The 20,694-nt window shown below is 45.2% G+C and overlaps 1 protein-coding gene across 2 annotated transcripts in view; it reads left to right on the top strand.

The window, feature by feature from the left end:
- Positions 1–18,988, top strand: part of LOC124143167 (fatty acyl-CoA reductase 1-like) — a 49,504-nt gene extending 30,516 nt beyond the window's left edge. For both annotated transcript variants that reach the window (XM_046512027.2, XM_048385780.1), the window contains exons 3-13: positions 6,703–6,878; positions 7,387–7,459; positions 10,306–10,412; positions 11,199–11,376; positions 12,127–12,171; positions 12,522–12,708; positions 13,920–14,001; positions 15,161–15,250; positions 16,067–16,196; positions 17,124–17,251; positions 17,733–18,988. In XM_046512027.2, the coding sequence (XP_046367983.1) occupies positions 6,703–6,878; positions 7,387–7,459; positions 10,306–10,412; positions 11,199–11,376; positions 12,127–12,171; positions 12,522–12,708; positions 13,920–14,001; positions 15,161–15,250; positions 16,067–16,196; positions 17,124–17,251; positions 17,733–17,898 (1,362 nt within the window). In that variant the 3' untranslated portion in view covers positions 17,899–18,988. The remainder of the gene's footprint in view (positions 1–6,702; positions 6,879–7,386; positions 7,460–10,305; positions 10,413–11,198; positions 11,377–12,126; positions 12,172–12,521; positions 12,709–13,919; positions 14,002–15,160; positions 15,251–16,066; positions 16,197–17,123; positions 17,252–17,732) is intronic.
- Positions 18,989–20,694: the final 1,706 nt, after the last annotated feature.

The raw sequence follows: 20,694 nt of genomic DNA on the forward strand, positions 1-20,694 counted from the left end.
TTGGATGATGTCCCCCTAGCATGGAGTGTGTTCACAGGTCGTACCGTGTATGCTAACCCTACTATCGAGATGTAACACAGCACAACTCTACAGCCCTGGGAGATTGGATCTTGTGTGGGTATTGTGTTGTACATTGGGTCAGGAAATGTTTATCAGATTGGTCCACACAGTAGGGCAGGCGACATGATCAACCATTGTTCAGTTTGCTGATCCGTATGTATTGCAGTGTGGTTGTGCAAGTGTGTAGTGTGGTCATGCAAGTGTGTAGTGTTGATGTGCAAGTGTGTAGTGTTGATGTGCAAGTGTGTAGTGTGGTCATGCAAGTGTGTAGTGTTGACGTGCAAGTGTGTAGTGTGGTCGTGCAATTGTGTAGTGTGGTTGTGCAAGTGTGGTTGTGCAAGTGTGTAGTGTGGTCGTGCAAGTGTGTAGTATGGTCGTGCAAGTGTGTAGTGTGGTTGTGCAAGTGTGTAGTGTGGTCGTGTAAGTGTGTAGTGTGGTTGTGCAAGTGGGTAGTGTGGTCGTGCAAGTGTGTAGTGTGGTCATGCAAGTGTGAAGTGTGGTCATGGAAGTGTGTAGTGTGGTTGTGCAAGTGTGTAGTGTGGTTGTGCAAGTGTGTAGTGTGGTCGTGTAAGTGGGTAGTGTGGTTGTGCAAGTGTGTAGTGTGGTCGTGCAAGTGTGTAGTGTGGTCATGGAAGTGTGTAAGGTGGTTGTGCAAGTGTGTAGTGTGGTCGTGTGTAGTGTTAAGTGTGGTCGTGCAAGTGTGTAGTGTTGACGTGCAAGTGTGTAGTGTTGTTGTGCAAGTGTGTAGTGCGGTCGTGTGTAGTGTTAAGTGTGGTCTTGCAAGTGTGGTCGTGCAAGTGTGAAGTGTGGTTGTGCAAGTGTGTAGTGTGGTCGTGCAAGTGTGTAGTTTGGTCATGGAAGTGTGTAGTGTGGTTGTGCAAGTATGTAGTGTGGTCGTACAAGTATGTAGTGTGGTTGTGCAAGTGTGTAGTGTGGTTGTGCAAGTGTGTAGTGTGGTTGTGCAAGTGTGTAGTGTGGTTGTGCAAGTATGTAGTGTGGTTGTGCAAGTGTGTAGTGTGGTTGTGCAAGTGTGTAGTGTGGTTGTGCAAGTATGTAGTGTGGTTGTGCAAGTGTGTAGTGTGGTTGTGCAAGTGTGTAGTGTGGTCGTGCAAATGTGTAGTGTGGTCATGGAAGTGTGTAGTGTGGTTGTGCAAGTGTGTAGTGTGGTCGTGTAAGTGTGTAGTGTGGCTGTGCAAGTGTGTAGTGTGGTTGTGCAAGTATGTAGTGTTGTCGTGTAAGTGTGTAGTGTGGTCGTGCAAGTGTGTACTAAGTACAATCTATGAAGCCCACTCTCTTTGTCTTCAGCTGTGTTATGTCTGTAATATTGCTAAACTCAACTCAGATGAATACTCACTAAAGGTTATTGTGATTGTCTGACTTGCTTATTTACAAACCACCGTTACATAGCTGGAATATTGAGTGTGGTGTTTCAAGAATCTGAGCTCTTGCAGTCTCTCTCATACGTAGGCCTATGATGGAGTGTGGACTGTATAGTACAGTGTACAGTGTGTTAGTAAATATACCTTTGTGATAAAAATATTCTGTAAGGAGGAGTTTACCTTTAACACATTGGCCAACAAGTGGCACAGGATCGGGTCTAGCGAGGTTTCTGGTCATACAGGTAGTCAAGGTGAAGTGCTTGCTTCACTCAGTCCACAGCGGGTAGCCAATGTGGGCTGATCAGTGTGCCTGCAGCAGCAGGAACTGGGTTATCTCGGGTGTCCGGGATCTGTAATGCATGTAGGGCTTACATCACCATGCAACGTGACTATGTCAGTGAAGGCTACCTGTTGTAACTGAAGGGTTATGATAACTTGCTGGTAACAGAAAGAAGGGAAGGCAAATATAGATACTTGTGTTTCAGATAACACAACTGACCCTTTGTTTCACTTGCAACCTGTTTTTTTATGACATCTGGAAACATCCATCAAGAAAATCATATCTAACATTTAGATAAGAAATGTTCCCACATACTGCTGTAGCTATTTTGACCTACAAATTCAACATACATTGAAACAAACTTTTGTCTGAAAATCCATCTGTGTTGAAACATTGTACAAAGAATATTGAATACTTACAGCTGTTGGGTCAATGTTACATCTGTAGTTGTGATAGAGCTGCAATGTTGCTGACTATAGCTGTGATAGAGCTGCAATATTGCTCACTATAGCTGACTATAGCTGTGATAGAGCTGAAATATAGCTGACTATAGCTGTGATAGAGCTGCAATATTGTTGACTGTAGCTGTGATAGAGCTGCAATATTGCTGACTATAGCTGTGATAGAGCTGCAATATTGCTGACTATAGCGGTGATAGAGCTGCAATATTGCTGACTATAGCTGTGATAGAGCTGCAATATTGCTCACTATAGCTGACTATAGCTGTGATAGAGCTGAAATATAGCTGACTATAGCTGTGATAGAGCTGCAATATTGTTGACTGTAGCTGTGATAGAGCTGCAATATTGCTGACTATAGCTGTGATAGAGCTGCAATATTGCTGACTATAGCTGACTATAGCTGTGATAGAGCTGCAATATTGTTGACTGTAGCTGTGATAGAGCTGCAATATTGCTGACTATAGCGGTGATAGAGCTGCAATATTGCTGACTGTAGCGGTGATAGAGCTGCAATATTGCTGACTATAGCGGTGATAGAGCTGCAATATTGCTGACTATAGCTGTGATAGAGCTGCAATATAGCTGTGATAGAGCTGCAATATTGCTGACAATAGTTGTGATAGAGCTGCAATATTGCTCACTATAGCTGACTATAGCTGTGATAGAGCTGAAATATAGCTGACTATAGCTGTGATAGAGCTGCAATATTGTTGACTGTAGCTGTGATAGAGCTGCAATATTGCTGACTATAGCTGTGATAGAGCTGCAATATTGCTGACTATAGCTGTGATAGAGCTGCAATATTGTTGACTGTAGCTGTGATAGAGCTGCAATATTGCTGACTATATTTGTGATAGAGCTGCAATATTGCTGACTATATTTGTGATAGAGCTGCAATATTGCTGACTATATTTGTGATAGAGCTGCAATATTGCTGACAATAGTTGTGATAGAGCTGCGATATTGCTGACTATAGTGGTGATAGAGCTGCGATATTGCTGACTATCATGCTCTAGGTGTGATGTATCTGTAATATTACTGAATATAGTGTAAACCCCATTCCCTCAGTGATTGTTAAACTTTGGAAGAAAGTAACCAGAGTTGATTTGTTAGTCCTATCCTATATGTACCACAGCAACACAAAGTTTGGCAGCAGCGCAGACTGGTGGTTTACCATAGCACTATTCCTGTCTTCAAGTAAACAGCCTCTATATTTATACCAGGAACTGTATGTACATGACTATCGGTGCCACTTTGTGTATGTGTAGCTCCTAACCATTGTGTGATCAGCTGTGCCTGCAGTCTATTGTGCAGGACACATACAATCAATACGGGGCATTGTCAAGTGTCCACTGAGTGATTCAGGTAATATCCCACACCAGTGAACATGGTGAATAGTACATCACTGTAGTGAAACACCAAGCAACTTAAATATGGAGGAATTCACCTTGGGTGGGGATTATGAAAATGTATATCTTGCTCTTGTATGAATTCTATTTTATTCATTATTTTATTTTTTATTTCTTTGCTTAGATTACTCAAATTTTCTTTCATAGTTTTGTGCTTCTGTAATACACTGACAGTGTTAGTAATTAATGAAGGGGGGTGGGGGGGGAGGAGGGACGTTACACTGTTTTCCTTGATAACCGCTGTGATAATATTTCATCCAAGGGACCATGACGAAAAACATGTGTGGATGTTTGTTTTAACATTAGGATTATGACAGAGCCCCTTTGACTTTTTCTTTTCAAATCTAAAGACCGGACACTTTTTTTTTTCAAAAAAGTATTTTGATAATCTGCAGTTTCACCAAACTGTCAACCTGATTTCTGAAATTGACTTTCCTCAACTGTCATCAATCTTTGACATGTTTTGGAGTGTTCCATTTTCCAAACAGGGGTGAAAGGTCCCACACCAATTTGCCATGTGCTTCCAACTGCCTGTATTAACATATATTTGCATGTGTCAGGTCAGATTCCATGCCTGTGTAGGCACTGGCAGACATATTGATTACCCATGATTCATTGCTGGCCTCTGCTGGCCAGTCATTTGTATTCTGTTAACATGTAATTGCAGCTAGTTAGTATGCCAGTGATGTGGCGGGGTGATACAGCCTGTTATAAACCCCAGGGAAATGTCCGATGAATACTGATGAGGCTTTGTGTAGGTTATCATGATGCATGCTGGGAGATGTGGGGATTTGGAATAATTAGTACTTGAGCAAAACAAACTGCTTTCTGTTTGTTAATTCAGATAATTAAGTGATGATTTTTATTGCCATATTTATTAATTGATCATTATTTTATTACATATTTTTGGGTTAAGACTTTAGCAGTATAAATAGGTACTGATATCAGGTTAAGAAATGATTTTTTTTATTGAAAAATGTTTCCTTGTAAAACTGTCATCAAAGTACATGGAAAGGAATACCTATGTTACGTACGATCTTGCCATTTCTAGGATTATTAGTAAGTGATGCAGTGAACTTTTTGCCTAAGACAAGAAATAAGATTATTTGCAGGCCCCAATATTGTTCATGTGATGGACCCCTTGGTTGGTGGAGTAGGGGTCAGTCTCACCCCTTGAAATCTGAACCTTGGCTTGGTGGAGTAGGGGTCAGTCTCACCCCTTGAAATCTGAACCTTGGCTTGGTGGAGTAGGGGTCAGTCTCACCCCTTGAAATCTGAACCTTGGCTTGGTGGAGTAGGGGTCAGTCTCACCCCTTGAAATCTGAACCTTTGCTTGGTGGAGTACTGGTCAGTCTCACCCCTTGAAATCTGAACCTTGGCTTGGTGGAGTAGGGGTCAGTCTCCCCCCTTGAAATCTGAACCCTGGCTTGGTGGAGTAGGGGTCAGTCTCACCCCTTGAAATCTGAACCTTGGCTTGGTGGAGTAGGGGTCAGTCTCACCCCTTGAAATCTGAACCTTGGCTTGGTGGAGTAGGGGTCAGTCTCACCCCTTGAAATCTGAACCTTGGCTTGTAGGAGTACTGGTCAGTCTCACCCCTTGAAATCTGAACCTTGGCTTGGTGGAGTACTGGTCAGTCTCACCCCTTGAAATCTGAACCCTGGCTTGGTGGAGTAGGGGTCAGTCTCACCCCTTGAAATCTGAACCCTGGCACAGTGAGAAATGTTGACAGTAATTCGGTCATAACTCAAGTGCAGTAATCTTTGACGCGACGTAAAACCCCATTTCACCCCTTCCCCCAAACAATATGCCTCCTCCAAAATTTATGTAAATTTATCGAGACTCTCCCAAAGTAAGGAATGCTCCTTGGCACTAGTCACCAGCCCAAGTCTGTTTGTCTAAAGTTAAAGGTGTCTTATAGGTTACACACAACCAAATGTTTTCCCATAGACTTCTATAGTAACGTTATGATTTTTTTTAAAATAACTAAGCATTCAACAGCTATTACCTGTATGTGTGTGCACAGTTTGGCCTTAGAACAGCAATAAAAAAAATTAAAATGACTAGCTTAGTCAGCTCCTTTTCCGAGTACCGGAAGCTAAACACACCACCCCCAGTTTCGCACCAAATGTCACCTACTTGAAAATAGCTGTGGTCACATTCAGCATAAGTCATCATGTTGAAAAAGACAGTACTAAATATAGAAAAACATGGTCAGTTTTAATAACTGGATGGATGTACATTTGAAAGACATAAAAATCTTACAGAATATGCTCCAATCACAGCCTGCAGATATCTCTCGATCTACACTGAAGGCTCCCTACGAAAACCGCACTGTCCAAACTGGTTCTGATTTGGTGTAGTAGAACCTGTATAGACCTGAAGGTAGAGAACCCCAGACCGCACCGCACCGCACCCCAGACCGCACCGCACCGCCACGCCACGTGGCCACGCCACGCCACGCCACGCCACGCCACCCCACGCCAGTCATAGATGACCTGACCCTAGACTTTATTGATAATGAACATTTGCATAAAGACACAAGGATTTACTGAGGATGTTCAACAAATGAGAATAAAACATCATTTGTACAGTCCTTGTGCAGCTCTTCAATTCACAGCTGTAAAGCGTTGCATTCTCTTCACTCTGATGAAGGTGTTTCAGCCTTGTGCTCTATCACCCTGTTATCAGTAAGATACACGTCACCTTGGCAACACTGGAACAGTGCTGGGTATTATAAATGATAATCTGAATTGGGAATTTGTTTTGTTTCAATTGGTCATTTTGACAGATTCTGCCATCTGATAAAGCCTATATGAGTCTACTTGACTATGGACAATAGGGGATGATAAGTGCTGGCTGTCACAAACATGTTTATATATAATGTCTGAAATAATATCCACTCCTGACAAGCCAGGTGGGCAGGTGACTCACGAGTGTGTCTTGCCCATCTTGATACTTGCCATGGCTGTTATGAGGCCTGCTGAAATAAAAAAATAATAATTTAGATTTACTTTACACAGGCAGGCAGTTTGACACTGGCAATATACACTTTGCTTACATGATATCTCCACAAATGTCTATTTTGTAGTACTTATGTATCCTTTCTGTTGCAGTTGTTTGACAAGCTACGGAAATTGTTGCCCCACTTCGACCAGAAGATCCACCCCGTTCAGGGTGACATATCACTCCCCAATGTGGGCCTCTCTCCTAGCGACACAGCTCTCCTTGTGGACGGCGTCGACATCATCTTCCACAGCGCAGCCACAGTCAGATTCGATGAACCTCTTAGGTGATAAACTTAATGCGATGATGATAATGATGATGATGATGGTGGTGATGATGAAGATGGTGGTGATGATGAAGATGGTGGTGATGATTATGATGATGGTGATGATGAAGATGGTGGTGATGGTGATGATGATAGTGATGATGATGAAGATGGTGGTGATGGTGATGATTATGATGATGGTGATGATGAAGATGGTGGTGATGATTATGATGATGGTGATGATGAAGATGGTGGTGATGGTGATGATGATGATGTTGAATGCAATGATGATGAATGCGATGATGATGGTGATGATGATGATGATGAATGCGATGATGATGGTGATGATGATGATGATGATGATGATAATGGAATTGTCTCAGCACTACAAAACAATGATTCATGAAGATGTTCTTTTCATAATCCCTGATTTTTTTGTAAAACTTTTATGCTGACCAATTTCCTAGGCGTTATGTTGATGATGTTTTGAGATTGTTTGAGGTTGTGATTCCACCTTTGTTTTCCTCAGGTTATCCACAGAGATGAACGTGGTTGGGGTGAGGAAGATGATTGAACTAGCCAAGAAACTGAAACATCTTCAGGTGAGTGAGGAGGGGTCTGTCACAACCACTGTCAGGGGACTTGAGGGGGAGGAGGGGTCTGTCACAACCACTATCAGGGGACTTGAGGGGGAGGAGTCTGTCACAACCACTATCAGGGGACTGCAGAGGGAGGAGGGGTCTGTCACAACCACTATCAGGGGACTTGAGGGAGGAGGGGTCTGTCACAACCACTATCAGGGGACTTGAGGGAGGAGGGGTCTGTCACAACCACTATCAGGGGACTTGAAGGGGAGGAGGGGTCTGTCACAACCACTATCAGGGTACTTGAGGGGGAGGAGGGGTCTGTCACAACCACTATCAGGGGACTTCAGAGGGAGGAGGGGTCTGTCACAACCACTATCAGGGGACTGCAGAGGGGGGAGGGGTCTGTCACAACCACTATCAGGGGACTTGAGGGGGAGGAGGGGTGTGTCACAACCACTATCATGGGACTTGAGGGGGAGGAGTCTGTCACAACCACTATCAGGGGACTTGAGGGGGAGGAGGGGTCTGTCACAACCACTATCAGGGTACTTGAGGGGGAGGAGGGGTCTGTCACAACCACTATCAGGGGACTTCAGAGGGAGGAGGGGTCTGTCACAACCACTATCAGGGGACTTGAGGGGGAGGAGGGGTGTGTCACAACCACTATCAGGTACTTGAGGGGGAGGAGGGGTCTGTCACCACCACTGTCAGGGGACTTGAGGGGGAGGAGGGGTCTGTCACAACCACTGTCAGGGTACTTGAAGGGGAGGAGGGGTCTGTCACAACCACTATCAGGGGACTTCAGAGGGGGGAGGGGTCTGTCACAACCACTGTCAGGGGACTTGAGGGGGAGGAGGGGTCTGTCACAACCACTATCAGGGGACTTCAGAGGGGGGAGGGGTCTGTCACAACCACTGTCAGGGGACTTGAGGGGGAGGAGGGGTCTGTCACAACCACTATCAGGGGACTTGAGGGGGAGGAGGGGTCTGTCACCACCACTGTCAGGGGACTTGAGGGGGAGGAGGGGTCTGTCACAACCACTATCAGGGGACTTGAGGGGGAGGAGGGGTCTGTCACAACCACTATCAGGGGACTTGAGGGGGAGGAGGGGTCTGTCACAACCACTATCAGGGGACTTGAGGGGGAGGAGGGGTCTGTCACAACCACTATCAGGGGACTTCAGAGGGAGGAGGGGTCTGTCACAACCACTATCAGGGGACTTGAGGGGGAGGAGGGGTCTGTCACAACCACTATCAGGGGACTTGAGGGGGAGGAGGGGTCTGTCACAACCACTATCAGGGGACTGCAGAGGGGGGAGGGGTCTGTCACAACCACTATCAGGGGACTTCAGAGGGAGGAGGGGTCTGTCACAACCACTGTCAGGGGACTTGAGGGGGAGGAGGGGTCTGTCACAACCACTATCAGGGGACTTGAGGGGGAGGAGGGGTCTGTCACAACCACTATCAGGGGACTTGAGGGGGAGGAGGGGTCTGTCACAACCACTGTCAGGGGACTTGAGGGGGAGGAGGGGTCTGTCACAACCACTGTCAGGGGACTTGAGGGGGAGGAGGGGTCTGTCACAACCACTATCAGGGGACTTGAGGGGGAGGAGGGGTCTGTCACAACCACTATCAGGGGACTTGAGGGGGAGGAGGGGTCTGTCACAACCACTATCAGGGGACTTCAGAGGGAGGAGGGGTCTGTCACAACCACTATCAGGGGACATGAGGGGGAGGAGGGGTCTGTCACAACCACTATAAGGGGACTGCAGAGGGGGGAGGGGTCTGTCACAACCACTATCAGGGGACATGAGGGGGAGGAGGGGTCTGTCACAACCACTATCAGGGGACTGCAGAGGGGGGAGGGGTCTGTCACAACCACTATCAGGGGACTGCAGAGGGAGGAGGGGTCTGTCACAACCACTATCAGGGGACATGAGGGGGAGGAGGGGTCTGTCACAACCACTATCAGGGGACATGAGGGGGAGGAGGAGTCTGTCACAACCACTGTCAGGGGACTTGAGGGGGAGGAGGGGTCTGTCACAACCACTATCAGGGAACTTGAGGGGGAGGAGGAGTCTGTCACAACCACTGTCAGGGGACTTGAGGGGGAGGAGGGGTCTGTCACAACCACTATCAGGGAACTTGAGGGGGAGGAGGAGTCTGTCACAACCACTATCAGGGGACTTCAGAGGGAGGAGGGGTCTGTCACAACCACTATCAGGGGACTTCAGAGGGAGGAGGGGTCTGTCACAACCACTATCAGGGGACTGCAGAGGGAGGAGGGGTCTGTCACAACCACTATCAGGGGACTGCAGAGGGGGGAGGGGTCTGTCACAACCACTATCAGGGGACTTCAGAGGGAGGAGGGGTCTGTCACAACCACTATCAGGGGACATGAGGGGGAGGAGGGGTCTGTCACAACCACTATCAGGGGACTTGAGGGGGAGGTAAACACAGATGAGAGAGGGGTGGAGAGGATAAACAGATGAGGGGGAGGATAAACAGATGAGGGAGAGGGGGGAGGATAAACACATGAGAGGGAGAGACTATAACAGATGAGAGAAAGAGAATAAACAGATGAGAAAGGGAGGGAGAGAGAATGAACAGATGAGAGAAAGAGAAAAACTGATAAACAGATAAGAGAGACGGAGGGAATAAAAAGGAAAAAGAAAGATAGTGAGAGAAAGAAAGAGGGAGAAAGAATAAACACATTAGGGAAAGAGAATAAACACATGAGGGAAAAAGAATACACAGGAGAAAGGAAGAGAAAGGAAGGGAATAAAGAGACGAGAGAGTGTACAGAGAATTCCATGAGTGTGGACATGGTGGGTCAGTGTACCTATGTACCTATTGTTGCAGGTGTTCGTCCATGTGTCCACTGCCTACGCCAACTGTGATCGACCCTACATCGAGGAGACCGTCTACCCAACCCTCGTCCAGCCACAGAAACTTATTGATGCTCTAGAGTAAGCACACTCACTTCTCATCTTATCGAATGATTGACCCAGTTATTTTACAGAGTTGTGCCCCTTAGCGTTCAGAATCCGCTGGTCATGGGTTCGAAGCCCTGATTGTGATCCATGGTCTGTCAGCACCACTGTGGTTGTGATTGCACCAACAAACAGGCTACAAAACTATCGCTTGAAACCATGTAAATATGAAAAACTTTTCAAAGTAGTATCAAACGTATGTTCCTCACTCACTCAGTCACTCACTGGATTGTCTGGTCCAGACTCAATTATTTAAGGGACACCATCATATAGCTGGAATATTGCTAAGTGTGATGTTAAACAATAAACAAAAGGCTCGCTCACTCACTCACTCACTCACTCACTCACTCACTCACTCACTCACTCACTCACTCACTCACTCTCTCACTCTCTCACTCTCTCACTCACTCACTCACTCACTCACTCACTGGATTGTCTGGTCCAGACTCAATTATTTAAGGGACACCATCATAAAGCTGGAATATTGCTAAGTGTGATGTTAAACAATAAACAAAAGGCTTGCTCGCTCACTCACTCACTCACTCACTCACTCACTCACTCACTCACTGGATTGTCTGGTCCAGACTCAATTATTTAAGGGACACCATCATAAAGCTGGAATATTGCTAAGTGTGATGTTAAACAATAAACAAAAGGCTTGCTCGCTCACTCACTCACTCACTCACTCACTCACTCACTCACTCACTCACTCACTCACTCTCTCACTCTCTCACTCACTCACTCACTCACTCACTCTTTCAGGTGGATGGATGACGAGATGGTGGACATAGTAACCCCCAAGTTGCTAGGCAACAAGCCGAACACGTACACCTACACGAAACAGCTGGGGGAGACGTTGCTGGTGACGGAGGGTGCCGGGCTGCCAATAGCCATCGTACGACCATCAATAGTTGGGGCAGCCTGGAAGGAGCCTCTGCCGGTAAGTGCAACCTAATACTTGGGGCAGCCTGGAAGGGACCTCTGCTGGTAAGTGCAACCTAATAGTTGGGGCAGCCTGGAAGGGACCTCTGCTGGTAAGTGCAACCTTATACTTGGGGCAGCCTGGAAGGGACCTCTGCTGGTAAGTGCAACCTAATAGTTGGGGCAGCCTGGAAGGGACCTCTGCCAGTAAGTGCAACCTAATAGTTGGGGCAGCCTGGAAGGGACCTCTGCTGGTAAGTGCAACCTAATAGTTGGGGCAGCCTGGAAGGGACCTCTGCCAGTAAGTGCAACCTAATAGTTGGGGCAGCAGTACACCCGTACAGTTTTAATACAGCAGTATTCAAGCTATATCACTGTGGCTTGTAAATACTCGAGTCTGGACCAGACAATCCAGTGACCGATATTGTTAATGCCTGCTCTTGATCACTTAATAAAGATCTATGAAGAAAAAATGTTTGTAAGTTGAAAAGGATACACTGGGTAATTTTGCAATGTTTGCAACTTGTAAAAATTAATGCATATTTTTGAACAAGCAACTCAAAATTGTTTGGGTAATTGTAATATATTTTGAGTATTTTATACAAATACGCAGCTTATCTGGAACTCTGCACATTCAGCTGGTGGTGACATAACTGAAATACTGTTGGATAGTTTGTTAAACCCGACCCAACTGTATCTACGTCAACCCCTGATGATCCTGTTGTGAGATTTTGTTTTCTGCAATATTGAATCGTTTTTTTCCTTGCAGGGTTGGATTGACAACTACAACGGGCCAAGTGGTCTTTACATTGCCGTAAGTGAATCAGTGGTCAGCTGATGTGTAGTATCAATAGAGTATTGGCTGAGTGTGCATGAAGGGAGATAACTCCTCCTCATCTGCCAGTCACAGTGAATTTAAGCTGCTAATATAGATGTGAAATGAAAATATCTGTGATCAAGCCAACATTTTCCACTATAACTGTTAAATATGATGTTCTCTGTAATTAATTTTCTTGCATTTTGCAGACAGGCAAATAAAAACTTGAAGTTTATTTTCTCTTTGATGGTGGGTTTTAACTGAACACTAATAAATAAGGAAACTTTTGGTAAGGCAATTCAGTGTCCAGGACGTTGGTGTCAATATTGAGTGTTGTGTTCTCCCAGGCGGGAAAAGGAATCTTGCGATCAATGAAGGGCGATCACAGCGCAGTTGCAGACATCATCCCCGTGGACATCCCCGTCAACTTGATGATCACCTCCGCCTGGTACACCGCAGTGTACCAACCCAAGCAGACCATGGTGTACCACTGTACCACCGGATCAGTCAACCCCTTCACCTGGGGGGAGATGGGTAGGTTACCATGTTGTACTACTGGATCAGTCAACCCCTTCATATGGGGGGAGATGGGTAGGTTACCATGATGTACTACTGGATCAGTTAACCCTTCACCTGGGGGGAAGTGGGTTGTTGGTTAACATGGTGTTCCACTGAATCAGTCAACCCTCCACTGGGGGGAGATGGGTAGGTTAACATGGTGAACTGGATCAGTCAACCCCTTCACATGGGGGGAGATGGGTAGGTTAACATGGTGTACCACTGAATCAGTCGACCCTTCTCCTGGGGGGAAATGGGTTGGTTAACATGGTGTACCACTGAATCAGTCAACCCTTCACCTGGGGGGAAATGGGTTGGTTAACATGGTGTACCACTGAATCAGTCGACCCTTCTCCTGGGGGGGGAAATGGGTTGGTTAACATGGTGTTCCACTGGATCAGTCAACCCCTTCACCTGGGGGGAGATGGGTAGGTTAACATGGTGTACCACTGGATCAGTCAACCCCTTCACCTGGGGGGAGATGGGTAGGTTAACATGGTGTACCACTGGATCAGTCAACCCCTTCACCTGGGGGGAGATGGGTAGGTTACCATGTTGTACTACTGGATCAGTCAACCCCTTCATATGGGGGGAGATGGGTAGGTTACCATGGTGTACTACTGGATCAGTTAACCCTTCACCTGGGGGGAAATTGGTTGTTGGTTAACATGGTTTTCCACTGAATCAGTCAACCCTTCACCTGGGGGGAACATGGTGTTCTACTGAATCAGTCAACCCTTTACCTGGGGGAAATGGGTTGGTTAACATGGTGTTCCACTGAATCAGTCAACCCTCCACTTGGGGGAGATGGGTAGGTTAACATGGTGTACCACTGGATCAGTCAACCCCTTCACATGGAGGGAGATGGGTAGGTTACCATATTGTACTACTGGATCAGTCAACCCCTTCACCTGGGGGGAAATGGGTTGGTTAACACGGTGTTCCACTGAATCAGTCAACCTTTTACCTGGGGGAAATGGGTTGGTTAACATGGTGTACCTTTCAACCTGGATTAGTCTTTGGTAGTGATAAGAGACATGTACATCGTTTATATACTTTGATGAATATTATTCAGACCATATACTTGATAATAATAGTATTGAAGACATTTTAAGAAATGCAAGATTAATCATCATGTTTTCTTCTCTCTAAGCCAGGACTACACAGATGTACATGATGTGTTTCAGAGTCTGTTGTAATAAACTTCTACAAGCGCACCCCACTAGACGACTGCTTCAGGCGGCCCAACGTAGCATTAACAAATAACAGGTGGGTGCTGCTCATTGGAGGAGAGTTTCAGATTGCCGTCAGTCAACCGTCATAGACCGATAAAATTTATATTTGACAGATGATTTGTTTATGTAATAGAAATGCTAAGCAAGGCGTCACACGTTTCATAATTAAAAAGTAAACAGTAAGTATTAGTCCTACTTACAGTATCAATTTAATAAAACAAAGCACAGCCATGAACAATGGTTATTGAACTTCTGGGCAAGGCATGTCTTTGCATCCTACTTTCTGTATCAGGAGGAAACGAGCTATAGTGACCTAGTCAAGTGCTTTTCTTATCGTGACGTTCGTAGCCCAGATCATATACATGCGTCTCATCATGAACAGTATTGCATTGATTTGAAGTCAGGGTTCGTCCACCATTATTGTTGACTTGTGAGAACCTGGCATAAGCAATTTTGTGTTTTGTTTATTTGGCTTATTGACTTTTGCCAGTGATTTATTACATGTCTTTGGTCTAAGTCATTGACCTATATACAGCTTTTTGTGTCAAAATCAACTCTGTTGCTAATCATGTTACCCAACTAGGCTCTTTCTATTGAATGGATATACATGCATGACCTCTGTTTATTGACCGGATATACATGCATGAACTCTGTTTGTTGACCGGATATACATGCATGAACTCTGTTTGTTGACTGGTTATACATGCATGACCTCTGTTTATTGACTGGATATACATGCATGACCTCTTTTTATTTGCCTGGATATACATGCATGACCTCCGTTTATTGACTGGATATACATGCATGACCTGTTTATTGACTGGATATACATGCATGACCTCCGTTTATTGACTGGATATACATGCATGACCTCCGTTTATTGACTGGATATACATGCATGACCTCCGTTTATTGACTGGATATGCATGCATGACCTCTGTTTATTGACTGGATATACATGCATGACCTCTGTTTATTGACTGGATATACATGCATGACCTCTGTTTATTGACTGGATATACATGCATGACCCTCGTTTATTGACTGGATATACATGCATGACCTCCGTTTATTGACTGGATATACATGCATGACCTTCGTTTATTGACTGGATATACATGCATGACCCCTGTTTATTGACTGGGTACACATACATGGTTTTTTACATTCGTACCTGACTCGTCTTTTTCCAGCTTCCTCCATGACTACTGGATGTTCGTGAGTCACATGGTACCAGCGTACATGTACGACCTTGTCTTCAAACTGGTGGGCAAACAGCCAAGGTAACATTAATGTCAAGGGTTCTTGCCTCCACCAAATGTTAGTGATGTTGGAGGTCTGTGCATTAGGAGAGATCCACAAGGATCCAAGGAAACTAGATCACTGGATCACAGTTGGAGACTTGGCCACTGCAGCTAAATATTATTTCAAGTATATATGTATATAATGCTGTAGGGTTTGTTGAGTAAGGGGAGATAACTCATTCTTTGTATTATCTCCCTTTCATTGAGTATAACATTGTCAGTGAAGCATGGATATCATCGTTACCTTATAACACAATATGATTTGATGTTTGATTATTCATCTCTGTACTTGTGCTCCATGACATGACTGTATACAACTAGCACTCTGGGTGCTGGGATGTAGCTGTAGAAATGCCGTCTGTGGCCAGAAACCTCTACACACAGTCTCTCACTCACTCCCTCCATCATTCACTCACTCACTCACTCACTCACCAACTCCCTCCCTCCCTCCCTCACTCACTCACTCACTCACTGACTCACCAACTCCCTCCCTCCCTCCCTCCCTCCCTCACTCACTCACCAACTCATTTACTCACTCACCAACTCACTCACTCACCAACTCACTCACTCACCAACTCACTCACTCACTCACCAACTCACTCACCAACTTACTCACAAACTCACTCACTCACAAACTCACCAACTCACTCACTCACCAACTCACCAACTCACTCACTCACCAACTCACTCACTCACTCACTCACCAACTCACTCACTCACAAACTCACTCACAAACTCACTCACTCACTCACCAACTCACTCACTCACTCACTCACTGTCTGTCTGTGTGTCCAGAATGGTGAAGACGTACAACAAGCTGCACCGGTCGATGGACATCTTGACCTACTTCACCAGCAACTCGTGGGAGTGGACTTACACCAACCTGGACATGCTGAAGAGTAAACTGACCGCACAGGACTTCAAGGTACGCCCACTGCAGGGGGACCCGTGAACATCCGGGGTAGAATAGGTCTTTACCAACCCATTCTTGCCCTAAAAGGCGACTATACTTATTGGGTTGTCAGGCTCGCTGACTTGATTGATGCATGTCATCGTATCCCAATTGTGTGGATCGATGCTCATGATGTCAATCACTAGATTGTCTGGTCCAGATTCAATTGTTTACAGACCACCGTCATATAGCTGCAATATTGCTGAGTGTGGCTTTAAACAACAAACAAAACATTGCAGGGGGTGTGGCTTGTAGTTTAGGTGGTCGCCGCTTGCCTGATCCTTGTGTGAAACATGTTCTGGCCACTACAGAGATGGAATAGTTCCTTTATCAAGATTTTTAATTTTTTTTTTTTTTTAAATTTAATTTTATTTAATACGTTTATTGCATTTATGGCCTGACTATAAGTACAATCTGTGTCATAACGTGTGTTATCATTGCTGAAATGTATAGAGTTTGTAGTTATCCCAAAATGAACAAAACAACATACAGCAGCGCAAGTTGAGGGAGTGTCTGTATTGAAAACCTCACTGATTTACAAATAGCAATGTCAGGATATGATATAGGATGACGCCAAAATACAAGAAACATGACCCCCATGATGTCACTTCGTAATAGAATAGATAGCAGTCTGTCAGTAGGGAATTGTGGGCTGCTATCAAGTTACAGTGGCCGCAGATTGTTATATCCATATTAGCTGTGATGGTCATCAGGTCAGGTCGAGGTATTTGTGCAAATGATTTACAGGAAAACAAGATTGTAAAATATTTCATAGCATACTTGTCAATGTGATGGTTGTAGATAGACTGTTTGTCCTTATGGGGGGTTGATGTTCATAAGCTGGTAACAAATTTTGTGGGTCAATGTTGACCTGTATACTGACCACACATTTTGTTTCAGACATTCTACTTCGACCCACGTCCCCTGCACTGGCCGACCTACATAGAGAACTACTGTCTGGGGGCCAAGCAATACCTCCTGAACGAAGACCTGGCAGGGCTGCCTGCTGCCCGGGCCCACCTTCGCAAGTACGTTCCTCTGGTGGTAGAGGGGACACACCCACTAGTCTGCTGGTACAGGGACACACCCACTAGTCTGCTGGTACAGGAGACACACCCACTAGTCTGCTGGTACAGGGACACACCCACTAGTCTGCTGGTACAGGGACACACCCACTAGTCTGCTGGTACAGGGACACACCCACTAGTCTGCTGGTACAGGGACACACCCACTAGTCTGCTGGTACAGGGACACACGTACTAGTCTGCTGGTACAGGGACACACCCACTAGTCTGCTGGTACAGGGACACACCCACTAGTCTGCTGGTACAGGGACACACCCACTAGTCTGCTGGTACAGGGACACACCCACTAGTCTGCTGGTACAGGGACACACCCACTAGGGTGCTGGTAGAGGGACACACCCACTAGTCTGCTGGTACAACAAATTGTTGAGTGTGGCGTTAAACAACAAACAAAATTAACATTATGTATTTGTTTATTTTCCAGATTGAGGAACATTCGCTACATGTTCAACACAGTGACGGCAATAGTCTTCTGGAGACTCCTGATTGCGCGGTCCGACATTGCCCGCAACGTGTGGTACCTCATCGTTAGTCTTGTGTTCAAGTTTGTCCGATTCTTCCGGATCACGAGCACCATGCAGAAGACATGAGGGGCGGAAACAACGAGACTTTATGTATGCAAGACCAGCCCTCCCCCGACACGGACGGTCACGGAGAAAATGAAATCATTTTAATATTATTGACGTCAGTTAAACATCAGCTCGTTAGACTCAGCAGGCCTGTCCATGGACTGAATAACTTATATGATTTAAATTTAAAGTAACATGTTTGCTACAGTGATGGGTAGCTGTTGATTTGATGTTTGCCACTGATCTATGTTTTACCTACAATGGTGCATGTGTTGTAGGTGTTGATGATGACCAAGATCAAGGATAAACAGTGATGTCGTCTCAATGAGGCTAGTTATTTAAACCTGTCAGATGGTTTATCGTGTTATAAATGTATGTTCCATCTTGGCAGAATGTTTTAACAACCTTGTTTTGGTCAACATCCACATGCTAGCTGCTGTTTCAGTTCCGAGAAGTGGCGATGTTCTCCCTCCTTGATCATAATCAGGAATATTGACACTTTTCTTTCATATTATTTTATTTCTGTAGGATGAGCCACAATCATGGACCTTGACCTGGCAGACATACAGTTTACTTTGACCACTCTACATATTTTCTTTCTGTTGGATTAACAGAAGCCTGTTGTTGTTAACGACCAGTGCTGGAACAAGAGCACTCATTGGTTACTGGCTGATTTTGAGATAACATTTTGAAGACATCTCCCACTTTGGCGATCATGATGTGTATGTGTTTGTGAATCAATTCAATACCTGTACATTGTCCGTATTGTGAATATCACCTGTTGTTTGGAAATCTTGTAAAAATAAACTTTGTCAATGTAGATATGTACAGATTGTGATGGATCCCCGATGTACATCAGGTCTTTGAACAAATGAGATATCTCGGACATCTCCAAGTTTCAGATGGCCGAGGATAGTGACGACTGGAGTGGTCCATGTGATGGTAGTAATGATGGACTGCTATCAGAAACACAGGGCCTGGAAATGGACGTTCATTTGTTGGTTGGGCTCAATGACCCGGGCCGTCTGACAGAAACAGAGGGCCTTGTGGCCGTCCTGTACAGAAATGGACGTTCATTTGTTGGTTGGGCTCAATGACCCAGGCCGTCTGACAGAAACACAGGGCCTTGTGGCCGTCCTGTACAGAAATGGACGTTCATTTGTTGGTTGGGCTGAATGACCTGGGCTGTCTGACAGAAACACAGGGCGTTGTGGCTGTCCTGTACAGAAATGGACGTTCATTTGTTGGTTGGGCTGAATGACCCGGGCCGTCTGACAATCTGTAGTGTTCAAAAGTAAGGGGTTTACTGGGGTCCTATAGGTTTGCTGCTATAGTAATTGAATCTCAGTACGCCCTGAATCTTTACTGTTGGCAGTGGCAAGGACTCCAGGACTTAGTTTCAAGCACTGCACTGAAATGGGCTGTCCATTGTTTCTTGGCAGGGATTAAAGATCTGAGGCCCATTTCACAAAGTGATCTTAGCGCTAAGATGATTGTAACTCATACTTGAACATGGACTTATGACAGTCGTGCTGCTAAGGTGGTTTTGTGAAAAGAGGCCCAGGTCGAAATAACTGTGTGATGTACTGGCATATTATATTAGGAGATTTGATGTGATCTTCATGTGACTTTGCTTTTTGATCTGTTTAACATGTTGTAGGCCTGCACTTGTGTTGAACTGAGATCAGTGTCGAGTCAGTTTGCCATAATTGATATAATTGTCATTCAGCACCCCATTCCACAAAGTGATCATAGCGCTACGATGACCGTAACTCCCATACTTTAACCTTGGCCTCTGAGAGTCAAAGTGCTACAATGATCATAACTCCCATACTTAAACCCAGGTCTATGATAGCCTTCAAGCCACGATGATCGTAACTCCCATACTGTAATCTTGGCCTATGAAAGTCATAGCACTAAGATCACTTTGTGAAATTGGCCCTGGACATGTATTGTTGAGGTACTTATAAATAATCGTGAAGGCATAATTACTTGTTTGTGGCCCTGCAGGGACACCAGTCCTCCACGCCTACAAATGTACGAACACACCAAGCAGCGGCGTTGTTTCTGCCAGTCATTGTCCTCCCAGAACTGTTTGATTGTATGAACAACTGAATCAATGCATCAGTATTACACACTGATAAGAGCTAATAATTATTTACAGGAATAACTTTCAGAAACTGCCCTGTTACAGTGATGATATTACGACTCCAAACCCTTGTCAATACTGAGATACACTGCTTTACTAGACAGAAACAAACTTGACAGATTTCTGTTTGTACACGACTCATGAAGTAACTCCATATTGTCAAACTATTTTCAGAATTTTTACAATGTTTGGCTTAGGATGATTTCTCTTTACAAATTAGTTTGCCATTATCCGCTGTTTTAGGTTTGATTCCCCCATTTATTGATTTGTCAGCACCATACATGTGGTAGTTGCTTCCACGACAGTCTTACACATCTAAAGTCTGTAGGGGGCACGGGGGCCCAGTCGTCTAAGGGGCCAAAATTCGCTGTGCAGAGTTGTGTCCCTGTGACATGCCAGGAGCCTATGATTGTGGGTTCAAATCCTGGTTCACCCAGATTATGTTTCTAGGTTTGTCAGCACCATACCCGTGCTTGTGGGTTTCACCGAAGTGGTAAACGTCTAAAACCTGCATCACTTCGGGCTTTCCTCCCACTTTATGCGGACACACTGTTATATTACTGGAATACTGTTAAAAGTGGCGTTAAACCCAACTCACTCACTCTAAAGTCTGTATCACTTTAGCTTTATCATCCAAAACTGGCTCCCACAGGAGATTTGCTTGGGTG

Source organism: Haliotis rufescens, unplaced genomic scaffold, assembly GCF_023055435.1.
Source record: "Haliotis rufescens isolate VD_foot unplaced genomic scaffold, xgHalRufe1.0.p SCAF_6, whole genome shotgun sequence".
Classification (NCBI taxonomy): Eukaryota; Metazoa; Mollusca; class Gastropoda; order Lepetellida; family Haliotidae; genus Haliotis; species Haliotis rufescens.